We start from the raw sequence: 16,918 nt of genomic DNA on the forward strand, positions 1-16,918 counted from the left end.
GTTCACACATCGTTGTCAATATAATGGAATTTGATGTGACTGTCATACAAGTGAGAGGTTTAGCTAACTTTAAAATCAGGTTCAATCCACCATGTTCTATATAAGAAAATGCCGGTACCAAGTCAGGAATATGACAGTTGTTATCCATTCGTTTGATGTGTTTTAGCTTTTGGTTTTGCCATTTGATTACAGACTTTCTGCTCTGAAATTCCCTCAGAGTTTAGTATTTTTGTGATTTTACTTTTTAGATGCAGCATTTTGAAGAACCCCCAGAATTCAAGACTTGTTGTTTTTTAGAAGATATTTCTAAATTTTTTAGTGCTCCTTCAACTTGAGCCAATAATTTCTTTTTTTTGTTTGAGAAACCCCATTTTTATGTCATCTTTATCACTAACTATAACTGTGTCTCACATTGGCAGACGCTTTTTAAAACAAAAGATTGCAGTCCACAAATTAACATTTTTCTATCTTTTGATGTTATCAACACACTTTTTTATATACAACCAATCCAAATTCAGGTTCTTACTTTACTAGAAGACAAAATATGATTTGTTGCTGAAAAACAAATGTAAGAATTTATTTTACGATGCTAAAATCATTTATGCCATGAAAATGATTTCTTTGGACAAAATAAGGGGCCAAATACGGCCTTAGTGTACCTTGTCCTTGTATTTAAAACTGGGCAGAGTTGTCTTTAAAAATGGTCTGAATTGTCTTTAAATTTCCAAATTGTCTTAGTCCACATGTATCCTGATTCCACGGGTATACATTTAATTCCAGTAGCATTAAAATCAAGGAGAGATTTTTTTTTCCAAATATACCCATTTGCTGGTATAGTAAAGAGTGCACAGAGTAAAATGTCATCACTGGCTTTACTGTAATTTTAAAACAATTAACAATAGTGTATTGCTTGCATAAGTTGAATAACATAACATTGTTGATAATTCTGTTGATATTTATAGATTATCGTTAATCATCTGAACGAAATCGATTTTCTCGGTTGAGTCGGTACGACGAAAGCGAGAAAAACAATTGAGTTGAGATTACCAATTATAATCTGTTTATCGCTATTTTACCTATGACGATGTTGTCAATGTCATGTCAATTTCAATAGCATCGCCACATGCTTCTTTAGTTTCTAGCGATAATATTCCATCTCAAGCGAGTAGCATGATATGAAAACTTATCACAAAAAAAGACCAAAGGAAACATGCACAAAATAGCAATAAATAGTATTTCTTTTATGATGTAGTTTCTCCCTAGCAGAAAAGATAATACAATGTTAAATTATTAAACAGTTCTGTAGATACATGTGTCTCACTCCCAGCTACTGCAGTCATTGTAGTAGTGAAGTCATGACTGCAAACAAATTCAGTTCATTTTTCAGTCAAATTCAAAAAGTCAAAATTATTGTTATGAATCAGTTGATGGGCAAACTAAATAAAATTCATTTAATTGATAAAACAAAATAAACCTTGATATTTTTTTGTTATATAATAAAAAAATCTTTAAATTTACTGCACAAATTGACCAAAAGAAACTGAAAACTGTAAAATCCCCCCTTTTATAATGAATCAAAGTGCTTGTAAGCACTGAGGAGGGGGGATAGGACCTTTATTGGGACTCCGGGATAGGGTGTTTTTAAGCTCGGGATTTTGGGATTTACCCCTTCGGGATCCGGAAATTCTTTTTTTCAAATTTCAGGATCCAAGATTTTATTTAAATTCGGGACCTCAGGATTTCATGTTTTTAAGCCAGGGATTTCGGGATCAGGAACCATCCTACCCCCCCTCACCGAGGGTAAAGATTGCTTCAATTTATCAATGGGCAGTAATATTAAATATTGAATTTGTAGTTGATTTAACAGCAATGCTAGACAAAGGAGATAACTCATATTTTTAAAGTGGACTTTAACAATAACATCATGTATATGTTTAGAACAGATATTAGATTCCTGCAGCTTGCAAAAGTTATGTAATTTTCTTGACAAGTGTAACATCATTTTGTGCCATGAATATCTGAGCATGTCTTACATCGATCAATTTCTGGAAATGTTCATGGACAGGATGTATAGATTGTTATGATCAGTGCACTATATTTTGTGTATCAATAAGGTAGTGATAAGTCGTGGAAGATTTAGATATAAAGTCAGTCCCATAAGATTTTGATTGCATTTCATGCAATCTTTACCTAATAAAACCATAACTCTGAAATGTAAATTTAAATTTTTTTTAAATTGTAATAGATACTAGTTATCATTGAGATGGGAGCCATCTCTGTGGGCCCCGCTGTGAATAATGTGCATTAAAAAATTGTATCTTTATCATAGGACATGGGTTTGTCAACTGAAATCAAAGTTTTTGACCTTGACCTTTGACCTAGGAAGTTGTAAATAAATTATGACACACCCTTTGGTGTTGGTTTATAAACATGTCAAGTATAAACTTTGAAATGATAACGGTTCTCAAGATATAGAGCGGACACAATCTTTACCATAGGACATGGGGTTGTCAACTGAAACCAAAGTTTTTGACCTTGACCTTTGACCTAGGAAGTTGCACATAAATTATGACACACCCTTTGGTGTTGGTTTATATACATGTCAAGTATAAACTTTGATATGATAACGGTTCTCAAGATATAGAGCGGACACGATCTTTACCATAGGACATGAGGTTGTCAACTGAAACCAAAGTTTTTGACCTTGAACTTTGCCCTAGGTAGTCGTTCATAAATTATGACACACTCTCTGGTGTTGGTTCATATACATGTCAAGTATAAACTTTGAAATCATAACGGTTCTCAAGATATAGAGCGGACACGATCTTCACCACAGGACACAGTGTTGTCAACTGAAACCAGTTTTTTTACCTTGACCTTTGACCTAGGAAGTTGTACATACATCATGACACGCCCTCTGGTGGTGGTTAATAAACATGTAAAGTATAAAGTATGAAATCATAATGGTTCTCTAGATATGGAGCGGACACAAAGTTAAAGAGTTACGGATGGACGGACAGACGGACGGACAAACTGATCACTATAGGGCAACCTGCCTAAAGGCGGGGCCCTAATTAATCCTCTTGAACAATTTGAATAAACTTCAAATCATGATAACAATAATTATCGTAGTTAATAAAATCTTATTGATCAACTTTCGGACGGACGGACGGACGGACAGACAGACTGATCACTATAGGGCGACCCGCCTAAAGACGGGGCCCTAATAAACATTTCCCTTAAGATTCATGAGAACTGCTGAAAGCATTTTGAGTAATTGCCTTAAAAATCCCCCCAAGGGCCAAGTGAGCATTTCTCATCACTTGGTGTCCGTCATCGATCGTTGTCCATCTTCGAATCATTGTTAACTTTTACAAAATTCTTCTCCTCTGAAACTACTGGGCCAAATGTAGCCAGTCTTGGCCACAGTTATCATTGGGGCATCTAGTTTAAAATATGTGTCTGATCACAAGGCCAACCAACCAAGATGGCCACCATGGCTAAAAATAGAACATAGGGGTAAAATGTAGATTTTGGTTTATATCTTTGAATCAAAGCATTTAGAGCAAAATTTTAATCTTACATGGGGGTAAAATTGTTAATCAGGTCAAGATCTATCTGCCCTGAAATTTTCAGATGAATCGGACAACTCTTTGTTAGGTTGCTGCCCCTAACAAATTGAAAACTGTACCTATACACCTTATCTTAAGTCCAGATTTTTTGTATTCGTATTGTCATCTTAGAAAGTCATACTGATTAAAATACTACAATTGGGAACGTTGTGACAATGATTGAATTTAGTAGTGTCACCCCTGTGATTTTAACCCGTGTATATAGCAAAATCCTGAATACATCATTTGGTGGTGCGCCTGTCAGATGCGGAACGTACAGGTAAGGTAATAAACTGAATATACTATTGGTATCGGTATCGGATTCGACCCCGAACTTGTTAATCATTGGCACTATTAATTATGTGGGAAACAAAAGGGTCTGGAGTGGTGTAATTTTTAATCAACACCATTGTCCTATATTAGCTATATATAAAGTTGAATTCTTTGATTTGTCGTTTTTACCCCATGACGACGGCTGACAAATTGGACCTTGTTATTTTAGTATTATAGATGAGCCAAATACAATATATTGAACAAATACAACAGGTATTGTTCTCTGTATATTTTATTCACTGGGACCTTTAAATGTCTTCTAAGAAAAATTAGCATGTTTATCTATTGTCATAAAAATTCATAATATCTAATAACATTAGTAGATTTAGCTAACAAAGTCCTTATATTTGAATAAAGTAACATTATTTGTTAGTGGAAAATTGTTTTAATGATAATTAGGCTTAAATTAAAAATTGTTTACTATCCACTCTCTGTGATAAAAGTAAGATAACTCTGGTAAATTTTCCTAACATTCAATCATTATGGGAAGATGATATATTACTGTTTTCATTTATAGTCTTTTTCAGAAAGTTGTGTAGGTATCAATTACAATTTTTCACTACAGCATTGGGCATCAGTTAGAAGCTTCTGGAATAAATTGGTGGCTATGGTGTACTGTTTTGTGTTTGTGCGTATGTGTGTTTGTGTTAGGCGTAAATACACTTCTTTCATGTATTTGTCTTTAGGGATCGAGTAAAGCAGATAAGTTACACCAGCGTTTCTGCTTCATTTGAGTTCTGACATAATTGTATACACCTTATCATCGAAACAAATGTCTTTACGAGTAGAAGGACGAATATTGTTGGACATTTTATGATGCATACCACAACTTGAAACAGTGAACTCTTGACAGCAGAATTCAACCTATGTTTTTCAGCGGCATATTGTTTGTACCTCAAATTAAAAGTAGAAAGAAAGCTTTTTTTAATAATTTCCAGGATATGGCTTTGAAAGATAGAAATTTCATGAATACTTGGAAGAAGATGCTTTTTCTGTGACATATAGGCACTTATTTCAAAATATCCTCCCACCCCTATATACCTTAATGTTATATTAAGGTATAAATTCTTTGATTTGTCGTTTTTACCCCATGACGACGGCTGACAAATTGGACCTCGTTATTTTAGTATTATAGATGAGCCAAATGAGCTTAATGTTATATTAAGGTATTATATAGGAAATTTTTATTTTGAAACAAGTGCCTGTGATCTGTGATTTAGAGCAGTTTGTCTCATCGCATTAAGAAACTTAATGATAATGAGAGTAGAGTTAACCTTGCACATTTCTGATGTTGTTGCACGGTCTGAATATTTAAATGTAACAAAAACATATTTATAAGATAATAAAATAATTCTTTATATTGGTATATATTAATTTTAAACATTTCAAAACAAATAAAAGAAATTATAGATATACATAAATGTCTTTAATAAACGAATGAAAAATTTGAATATCTAGTACATTTACAGATTTTGTAACGATTTTAAATTCAAGAAAAACCAGGTGCTCCACAGGTCGCAGCTTTATATGACTGCAGAGGTCGAACCCTGAACAGTTGGGGCAAGTATGGACACAACATTCAAGCTTGATACAGCTCTTAATTTGGATTGTGATAAAATTTTTGACATAATATGGGTTTCTGACATAAAACAAATGTCAAGATCTTACAAATCTATTGCCCATTATTGTGCAATTAAAGATTTCTTCTTCAAACCTTTCAAAAATCTGAAATTTTCAAAAATTTGGAAAAACAAAAATTGAAAACTAATACCCCCCCCCCCCTTTTTTTTTGCAATTATTCAAAAACCTGACATTTCTTTATACATAATTTACAAGAAGTGTGAGGGAGGTAAATCCGAACATACCCAACATTGTATATTAATTTTTTTGAATTACCTCCCTTACACTGCTTTTAAATTGTCTTAATTGTCCATTGACCAGAAAAACCTAGTTTTTCCCTTTTTTTGCCCCTAATTCCAAAACATTTTGAGCCAAAACCCCCCAAAGTCAATACTAACTATTCCTTCATGTTATGGAAACTTGCGGTATAATTTCATGGATATTCATACACTTTAACGCAAGTTACTGTTTGAAAACTTCAAAAATGCTTAATTTGGGCCCCCTTTTTGCCCCTTAATTCCTAAACTATTGGGACCATAACCCCCAAAATAATTCCCAACCTTCCTTTAGTGGTATTGTACCTTCTGGAAAAATTTATAGAGATCCATTCACTAAAACTAGAGTTATAGTCCGGAAACTAAATGTGTCTTCGGACGATGACGCAGACCATGAGAGCATTATGCAAAAAAATTTTTGCGGTCGTATAAAAACTATATGTTAAAGATAAAATTATAACCCTGTTCAAGGTAGACAATCACATGGGATTTATGAAATTAAACATAGTTCAAAGGAATATAACTCTTGTATATAAATGACACATCAATCGAATTAATTAACTGTGCATTTGTGCTCCACCTTCAACTTGAAGGCTTCAAGGAAGATTCTACTTTATCAATATAACCAGAAGTTGTTAATCTATAGGATACTGACGACTAATGAACGCTAACCCACATAAAAGAATATTTGTTTGAAATTTTTTAACACTTACTCGGAAAAATGCTTGAACTACATGACTTTCAAAGCTCATAATTAACGCGTTTACACACTGATATAATATGGTTGTTAAACATTATAAACCTGTAACCGTATAAGACACTATATACCTCGTGTGCTTGCATTAACTTATCCAAATAGATATTTATTTAAAGCCTAAACATTTCGACTTGTTGTTTACATATTATAAATTTTGGTATCACAAATTCCGGTTAAGATTTGACTAAATACCAATATCCTGATATGGTCAGGTAAATATGCTACAGAAATCTATCACTCATTGATTAATTTACCTGAGTAAAAAGTTTAACTGCTAAATTGATGGAAATAACATGATCCCAGTGAATAAAATATACAGAGAACAATACCTGTTGTATTTGTTCAATGGGACAATGGAACTACCAAAAGTTTAAATGGACAGGTAACTATCAGGTGAATCTATGGTAAGGTATAATTGGGTTCGTAATAAATAGGGAATGACATCATAGTCATGGCTAAAAATAGAAAACCTTGATCAGCAAATTTTAATAGTAATATCTAAAAGTAAATTCCTTACTTAGCATTTAACACAAGTTCTAAAAATAAATTGACAGCTAATCACCTCAAAAGAATACAATATTTCTTTATAACAAAACCATTGAGAACTTAGAATTTGTTATAGGATTTGAATTTATGCTCAATGTTTTGCTTTTCTGCAATTCACTTTGCAGTTGGGAATTGACTCCCCCCCTCCCCCCCTCACATAAAAAATAAAACCAGGTGCTCTGCAGGGCGCAGCTTGATACGACCGCAGAGGTCGAACCCTGAACAGTTGGGGCAAGTATGGACAAAACATTCAAGCGTGATACAGCTCTGAATTTGGATTATGATCAAATTTTTGACATTACATGGTTTTTTTTTACACAAAACAAATGTCAAGATTTTACAAATCAATTAAAGATTTCTTCTTCAAACTTTTTAAATCTAAAACTAAATAGTTGACACAGTATAGGTTTCTGACACAGAATGAATGTGTTCTAATGAACTTAAAATATTTTTTTTGCCTTTGAGCAATTCACTATGCTGTTGAATATTAGTCCTCTCAAAAAAATGTTTGAAGAAATTTTCTTTTTATTTATGAAATCTGAAATTAGAAAAATTTACCCCCCCCCCCTTTTTTTTCACATCCCCGTTTCCCTTTTTCCAAAACTGATATCAATTCAAATTTCTAATGGAGTTTGCAACAATAACTACTCTTTTAAATACATCATAAAATATTAAAATGTAAAATAAAGTGCTTGTTATCACTGAATAGTAAAGATTGGTTGGTAGTAAAAGTGAATATACATTGTTTATTGTATAAAACAATAAAAAAAACTTCATCAGCAACATTTTATATTGGTAAATTTCCAATGAAGTTATTTACATAAAGTTATTGGCAAATAAAAATAAAAAATGACATCATAGTCATGTCTGGCAAATGTCCAACATACATAATCTAAAAACATTTTAGATAAGATAAGGAAAATAAGCTTCATCAGCAACATTTTATATTGGCAAATTTCCAATGAAGTTATTTACATAAAGTTATTGGCAAATAAAAATAGAAAATGACATCATAGTCATGTCTGGCAAATTTCCAACATATATTATCAACTACTATTCTATACAAAGAAAGATAACTCCAATTGAAAAGTAATTGCTATTGCACAATATTGTGCAATTAGATATTTCTTGCTACTGTGCAATACTGTGCAATTGAAAATTTCTTGCTATTGCACAATACTTGATATGGAATCCTGATTTGGACCAACTTGAAAACTGGGCCCATAATCAAAAATCAAAGTACATATTTAGATAAAGCATATCAAATAAGCCCAAGAATTTAATTTTTGTTAAAATCAAACTTAGTTTAATTTTGGACCCTTTGGACCTTAATGTAGACCAATTTGAAAACTGGACCAAAAATTAAGAATCTACATACACAGTTAGATTTGGCATATTAAAGAACCCATTTATTCAATTTTTGATGAAATCAAACAAAGTTTAATTTTGGACCCCCATTTGGACCAACTTGAAAACTGGACCAAAAATTAAGAATCTACATACACAGTTAGATTTGGCATATTAAAGAACCCATTTATTCAATTTTTGATGAAATCACACAAAGTTCAATTTAGGACCCTTTGGGCCCCTTATTCCTAAACTGTTAGGACCAAAACTCCCAAAATCAAACCCAACCTTCCTTTTATGGTCATAAACCTTGTGTTTAAATTTCATAGATTTTTATTTACTTATACTAAAGTTATGGTGCAAAAACCAAAAATAATGCTTATTTGGGCCCCTTTTTGGCCCCTAATTCATAAACTGTTGTGATCTCAACTCCAAAAATCAATCCCAACTTTCCTTTTGTGGTCATAAACCTTGTGTTAAAATTTCATTGATTTCTATTTACTTATACTAAAGTTATTGTGCGAAAACCAAGAATAATGCTTATTTGGGCCCTTTTTTGGCCCTTAATTTCTAAACTGTTGAAACCAAAACTCCCAAAATCAATCCCAACCTTCCTTTTGTGGTCATAAACCTTGTGTTAAAATTTCATTGATTTCTATTCACTTTTACTAAAGTTAGAGTGCGAAAACTAAAAGTATTCGGACGACGACCACGCAGGACGACGCCAATGTGATAGCAATATTTGACCAAAAAATTTAATTTTTTGCGGTCGTTTAAAAATCTTCCCTCCCCTTTTTCACCTCTCCCACTGTTTTTCCAAACAACTTCACTCCAAATTATAAAAAAAAATTAAAAAAATACCCCCCCCCCCCCCCTTTTTTTTTTCAATTGTCCTTTTTCACCTCCCCCTTTCCCTTCTTCCAAAAAAAATCATTCCCTCAAGATATAGTCATAATCTCAATTCAAATTTTAATAAAGCTTGCAACCATAATAACCCTTTTACATACATCATACAAGTCTTAAAATATAAAATGACATACTTATATAGTCATGGCTAAAATTAATATTAATAAATAGTTACTTTTATAAATAAATTGACAGCTAATCACCTCAAGACAATCATTATTTATTTATACATAATTTACAAGCAGTGTAAGGGAGGTAATCAAACATTGTTGATTTAAATTGGGATTGGATTACCTCCCTTAGACTGCTTTGAAATTGTCTTAATTGTCCTTTAACCAGAAAAAAACTTGTTTTTCCCTCTAATTCCTAAATGGTTTGAGCCATATCCCCCTTGGTCAATGTTAACCATCCCTCTGTTGTATGGAAACTTGTGGTATAATTTCAGAGAGATTCATACACTTTAACACAAGTTATTGTCTGAACACATAAAAATGCTTATTTTGGTCTCTTTTTGGCCCCTCATTCCTATACAGTTGGGACCATAACCCACCAAAATCAATCCCAACCTTCCTTTAGTGATTCTAAACCTTGTGTTAAAATTTTTTTGATTTCTATTTCCTTATACTAAAGTTATTATCTGGAAATCATTTGTTTTCGGAAGACGCTGGCAACGACGATGTGATACCAATGTACGACCAAATTTTTTAAAAATTTTGCGGTCTTTTAAAAACTAGCATTTTACCCTTATGTTCTATTTTAGCCATGTTTTCTATGTTACTGTCTTAGCATTGTTGGCTTGTTTACCACTAATGAGTATGAATATCCCTTTGGTATATTTCATCCCCCTTTTAAAGGTGAAATATACATTCCAATCAGCTAGGGGGAAAAATACTTCTAGAACAGCCCTAATCATTTTCTCTTCAATCCTACCTTCATTTTGTCTTTCATTGTGGAGGAAAAACTATGTAAATGTTCAACAGCCTCATTGTAAGCACCCTGAAACAAAACATAACATTGTAAATTACAGCTTCCTTATATTCTTTTAAAAGTTTTTTAAACATAATTTAAGAATTGTTATTTTTTAGAAATCGATATCATATTTCACAAATAATATAGAACTTGTCAACTTCATTCATGTGCAATCATTGTCATTTTGCTTTTTCAAGTTTCTATCCATCTTTTATAGTTTCAAGATATAGGAAAAAAAACAAAAATAGGTGGTCATAAAATAATCTGCTGGGTACAGGTTGATACGACTGCTGCACAGAGGTTAAACCCTGAATAGTTGGGGCAAGTATGACACTTAATTCAAGCTTGATACAGCTCTGTGATTAAAGATTTGACACAGCAAAGGTTTCTGTCAAGGGATGATGTTCAGCATTACAAATTATCCCATATATTTATTTTTTGTTGAAATCAAACATAATGAAAACTGGGCTAAAACATAAATCTAAACACATGTTCATTAATAAACAATATAGGAATAATCTTTAAAAGTATTATATATAGCATTAAGAAATTAAGTTTGTAAAAAATAACATACAAAAATTGCCATAAAATTCTTCAATAATTTACCAAAAAATAAAATAAAAAATAATTTCACAAATATCATCTTTAAACTTATCTGCAATTATTTTCAAAATAACTAATATTAAATGAATTTCAAACTGTATTTATACTTTCCTACAGAGCTTATTATTGAAACATAAAATATTCAAATAAATATGTCACACCAATGATAAATTTTTAATATTTAATTTAAATGATTAGGTTATACATGTATAGAAATCAAATATTATTCAAAATATTTAATAATGAACAGTAAATATCTATATCTTGGGTCAAGTCAGACTCTTCATACAAGCTTGATACAGCTCTTGATTACCTGTGCATGTTATTCAATACTGTGCAATTGACCAGTTATGGTTAAATAAATGGAGAATGTGTCCCCATGGACACAGATGATGCCCTGCTTGCATACAACATTATAAAGGGACAAAACTAAAGAATGATAAAAGTGACACTACCTAAATTTGTACTTGATTTGAGTTTTGTGGTAAGTATTGTGTATACAGTATAGGTTTCATAATGTTTGGTTGAAGCAAACTTAGGAAACAGAATGGAAACAAAAATTTTGCAATTTTTCCATTTATAAAGGGGTATAACTATAGAATGGTTAGAGTGACCCCACCAAAATTCAAACTTGATCTGTAATTTGTTGTTATAACAAAGTGTATAAGTTTCATAGCATTTAGTTGAGGCAAACTTTATTATATTCTTCCTCATATGGATGGTCAACCAGTGGAACATGTATACATGTATAGAAATCATATATTTGATTTCTATACATGTAGACACAGTTAGTAAAAAAATTAATGGGGCGAATTTTACTGGAAAATCATCCTTTACCTAATATCAAGAAATGATGGAAATTGATATTGTTTTTCATTTCTCAGTCTGAGATTTTGACTTTAAAACATTATCCAAAACATTAGCAATTCTTTTAGCAATAGCTGCTACGAAAAGATCTGAAATAACTAGAATGAATGGTATAAGTTTCAGCTACCAGGAACTGTATATAAAAAATAAAATGCTTTGATGAGCGCAGCCTGACACGACCGCAGAGGTTGAACCCTGAACAGTTAGGGAAAATTTGGACACAATATTCAAGCTTGATACTAGCTGAATTTGGATTGTGATCAAATTTTTTACATAATATAGGTTTCTGACACAAAATAAATGGGGTCAAAGATCTTACAAATCTATTGTGCAATACTGTGCAATCGAAAATTTCTTCTTGAAACTTTTCAAATATTTCGAAATTTGAAAAATTAAAAAAAAAAAATATGAATCCCCTTAATAAATTGGGGAAAAAAATCCCACCAAACCCCAACGTTTTGAAACCCCCCTTGGAGCAATAACCCCAAAACTCAATCCCAGACTTTCCTTTGTAATATGGATCCTTGTAGTACAATTTCAGAGAGATCCATACACTTAAAGGGAAAATTCAAAAAAAAAATTTAAATTTGATGTTATGTTAATCCTAAATAAATAAGCATTTTCCCAAATTATTAAAAGTTTATTCATCTATTCACCTAGGCCTCCTAAATGAACAAAGATTATTTGTTTTTACAGGATGATATTGAAACCTTATACATTATATGCTATTCAGGTCTCAGACAGGGTATATAAGCCCTAAGCCGGGAATGTCATAGTATATAATCTATCTATATAACCCTATCTGAGACCTGAATTACACATACATTACAGATTACAGTAACCCCTGACTTAATGTTATTTTCCAGTGCAGGTATTTGTTGAACATTCTCAATGCAGCATGCGTATTCATCACATGTATATTGTTTCTTTAATATTTTGAGTAATCCATTTAAATGCACCTTTTTTATCTTGACAATTTCTTTTCCGTTAAAAAATAGTTTCAATAAAGTTTTTAGATATCATATTTTGTGCTTGTATGTGTGTGTGGCTTTGTTTTTTACAACAAATATATTAAACAAGAATGTGTCCAAAGTACACGGATGCCCCACTCGCACTATCCTTTTGCATGTTCCATGTACCGTGAAATTGGGTAATAATCTAATTTGGCATTAAAATTAGAAAGATTATACTATAGGGAACATATGTACTAAGTTTCAAGTTGATTGGACTTAAATTTCATCAAAAACTACCTTGACCAAAAACTTTAACCTGAAACTTCCACTTTCATTTTCTATGTTCAGTGGACCGTGAAATTGAAGTCAAAAGTCTAATTTGGCTTTAAAATTAGAAAGATCATATCATAAGCAACAAGTTTACTAAGTGTCAAGTTGATTGGACTTCAGCTTCATCAAAAACTATCTTGACCAAAAACTTTAACCTGAACGAACAGACGCACAGACAGACGAACGGAACCACAGACAAACAATCGGAGCCACAGACCAGAAAACATAATGCCCCTCTACTATCGTAGGTGGGCATAAAAACCCAACTTGATATGTTCGTCATACGTGAAGGATTTTCTAATTTTCTGTGAACATAATTTTATCGTGTATGTAATAATTTATAATAACACTGTTAACATTAAATTTTTAAAGTATTAAAAGTGTAAATTGCATGATTTTGTATTAAAAATGTATTATTGACTGAAGCATGTCATTATTTTCCCTCTGTGAGCCTCTGACATTCCTTATTGTTCTGTATAGCTTTTGACTACATCACATAGTAACCCCTGTTATGATAACGTTTTTGAGGTTCCAATTGGGGATAAAAACATTGTATATACCCGGCAGTTTCCTGAATAAATACTGACATCTCTGTGTTGTTATCCAATCAAAAACCTCGACACATTTGTAATCCGTAATATAAACTATTATTATCAAACAACATATATGTAAAATTGTGAAAGGAAATGGGGAATGTGTCAAAGCGACAACAACCCGACCATAGAACAGACAACAGCCGAAGGCCACCAATGGGTCTTCAATGTAGCGAGAAACTCCCGCACCCGTAGGCGTCCTTCAGCTGGTCCCTTAAAAAATATGTATACTAGTACAGTGATAATGGACGTCATACTAAACTCTGAATTATACACAAGAAACTAAAATTAACCAGATGCTCCGCAGGGCGCAGCTTTATACGACCGCAGAGGTTAACCCTGAGCGGTTGGGGCAAGTATGGACACAACATTCAAGCTGGATACAGCTCTAAATTTGGATTGTGATTAAATAGTTGACACAGCATAGGTTTCTGACACAGAATGAATGTGGTCTAATGAACTTAAAAAAATTTTTTTGCCTTTGAGCAATTCACTTTGCTGTTGAATATTAATCCTCTCAAAAAAATGTTTGAAGAAATTTTCTTTTTATTTATGAAATCTGAAATGAGAAAAATTTACCCCCCCCCCTTTTTTTCACATCCCTCTTTCCCTTTTTCCAAAACTGATCTCAATTCAAATTTCTAATGGAGTTTGCAACAATGAGGGTGGTAAAGGTTTTTTTTTGTGCAACATGATCGCCGTTTTTTATTTCACGTTCAGTCGTGCAAGACGAGTGCCTCGTTCAACATGTTCTGCTTATTTAATTTAACGTGCATCGTGATTTTCAAAGTCTTAGTTTGCGCACTCGGAATTTTATTTGAAAATTCAAACACTTGGCAGGGATCGTCAAGAAATACTTTTTAAAAAGCCGTAAACCAATTAAATCATAAATGTGTATACTAAATTGGGAATATCAAGTAAAACAAAGAGTTAATATATACAAAAAGACAGTGATTCAGTCACAAAAGGTTCACATAAAAGTATTTATTTTTCGTGCAACGTTCATTACAGAAATTATTTCACGTTCAACGTGAAATTATGTCTTATTTCACGTTTTTTCCTTGCAAGCACCCCTCCTTTACCACCCTCAACAATAACTACTCATTTAAATACATCATAAAATATTAAAATGTAACAAAAGGTGCTTGTTATCACTGAATGGTAAAGATTGTTTTAATTTATCAGTTGGTAGTAAAAGTGAATATACATTGTATATTGTATAAAACAATGATTTAAGTTGACTCAACTACTATTCTGGACAAAGAAAGATAACTCCAATCAATTGAAAATTTCTTGCTATTGCACAATATTATGCAATTAGATATTTCTGGCTATTGCGCAATACTGTGCAATTGAAAATATTTGCTATTGCACACAAGGCTTCCAAAATTTCCTGACGACAGCCGGACATTTTCAAAGAAATATTTTTGACGGTCAATGATCAGCTGGATACTTAAATGTAACTGAGGGGATGCATAAGATATTTGTGTCCAAGTAATTAGAAGTGTTATATGCAATAAAATTATTTATAACTGTTTTGTTGTCTTCATTCTAAAAATAAATAAAATATTATCCTCGGTATTTTGTCATTTTTCTGTGTATCGGGAGTCATCATTGAATCAGTCAGCGTCAGTACCTGACTTTTCTCATGTTTTCGTTTTTGTTTGTGTTTAAATAATCTATCTTCTCTCTGTGAGTACTCTACACTTGTTAACTTGTTAATTAAGGCCATATTATTTTAAACTGTTGATGACAACTGGCTTTAATTGTAGTACAGCTTGATACATGTGATACTTTTCTTTTTGTGTATTGATTACCTGACCACGTGACCTTTACAACTGATGCGGTATTTATAGATAACATTGAGGAGGCCCAATGAAGGATATTGTTTTAAACCTTGTACTGAACAGTGATAACATTTTTTGTTGTACAATTTTCAAACCCGATTTAGAAAATAAGGAATAAATAAAAACATACTCAGTTCAGTTGGTAGATAATTTAATGAATAACAACATGATATGTTATGTAAGCATATAACAACAATAATAGCACAATGTTGACAAACACAAGCAATCAGCCAGATCAGTTGACTCGTCAATCATAATTCCCACGGCGGGACAAACTTTACATCGGACATCACCTCTTGCTCTATACTATTGGAAATTGTCTGAATAAATTCGGCCCCAAACGGACATTTTTAATTATCGATAGTTGGTCAAAATTGAAATGACCGTTTTATGAAAAATGCCTTGAATAACAAAAAGTGGCAAACCAATTCGATTTGACCGTTTGAGGCTGAGAGCAGCCGGACTTTTTATGAAAGTTTCGGTCATGACCGGAATATATGACCGTTTTGGAAGCCTTGATTGCACAATACTGTGCAATTGAAAATTATTGCTATTGCACAATACTGTGCAATTGAAGATTTCTTGCTATTGCTGAATACAGTGCAATTGAAAATTTCTTGCTATTGCACAATACTTAATATAATAATTTTGGATCCTGATTCGAACCAACTTGAAAACTGGGCCCATAAACAAAAATCTAAGTACATGTTTAGATTCAGCATATCAAAAAAGCCCAAGAATTCAATTTTTGTTAAAATCAAATTTAGTTTAATTTTGGACCCTTTGGACTTTAATGTAGACCAATTTGAAAACGGGACCAAAAAATAAGAATCTACATACACAGTTAGATTTGGCATATCAAAGAACTCCAATTATTCAATTTTTGATGAAATCAAACAAAGTTCAATTTTGGACCCCCATTTGGACCAACTTGAAAACTGGGCCAATAATCAAAAATCTAAGTACATTTTTAGATTCAACATATTAATAAACCCCAAGGATTCAATTTTTGTCAAAATCAAACTAAGTTTAATTTTGGACCCTTTGGACCTTAATGTACACCAATTTGAAAACGGGACCAAAAATTAAGAATCTACATACACAGTTAGATTTAGCATATCAAAGAACCCCAATTATTCAATTTTTGATGAAATCAAACAAAGTTCAATTTTGGACCCTTTTGGGACCCTTATTCCTAAACTGTTGGGTCCAAAACTCCCAAAATCAATCCCAACCTTCCTTTTATGGTCATATATAACCTTGTGTTTAAATTTCATAGATTTCTATATACTTATACTTAAGTTATGGTGCAAAAACCAAGAACAATGCTTATTTGGGCCCCTTTTTGGCCCCTAATTCCT

At 32.3% G+C, this 16,918-nt stretch overlaps 1 protein-coding gene across 2 annotated transcripts in view; it reads right to left on the reverse strand.

Moving 5' to 3' along the window:
- LOC143044714 (integrator complex subunit 10-like) overlaps positions 1-16,918 on the reverse strand; it is a 195,991-nt gene that overhangs the window by 49,233 nt on the left and 129,840 nt on the right. For both annotated transcript variants that reach the window (XM_076216801.1, XM_076216800.1), the window contains exon 12: positions 10,326-10,391. In XM_076216801.1, coding sequence (XP_076072916.1) covers positions 10,326-10,391 — 66 coding nt within the window. The remainder of the gene's footprint in view (positions 1-10,325; positions 10,392-16,918) is intronic.

This window comes from Mytilus galloprovincialis, chromosome 9, assembly GCF_965363235.1.
Source record: "Mytilus galloprovincialis chromosome 9, xbMytGall1.hap1.1, whole genome shotgun sequence".
In the NCBI taxonomy this organism is placed as follows: Eukaryota; Metazoa; Mollusca; class Bivalvia; order Mytilida; family Mytilidae; genus Mytilus; species Mytilus galloprovincialis.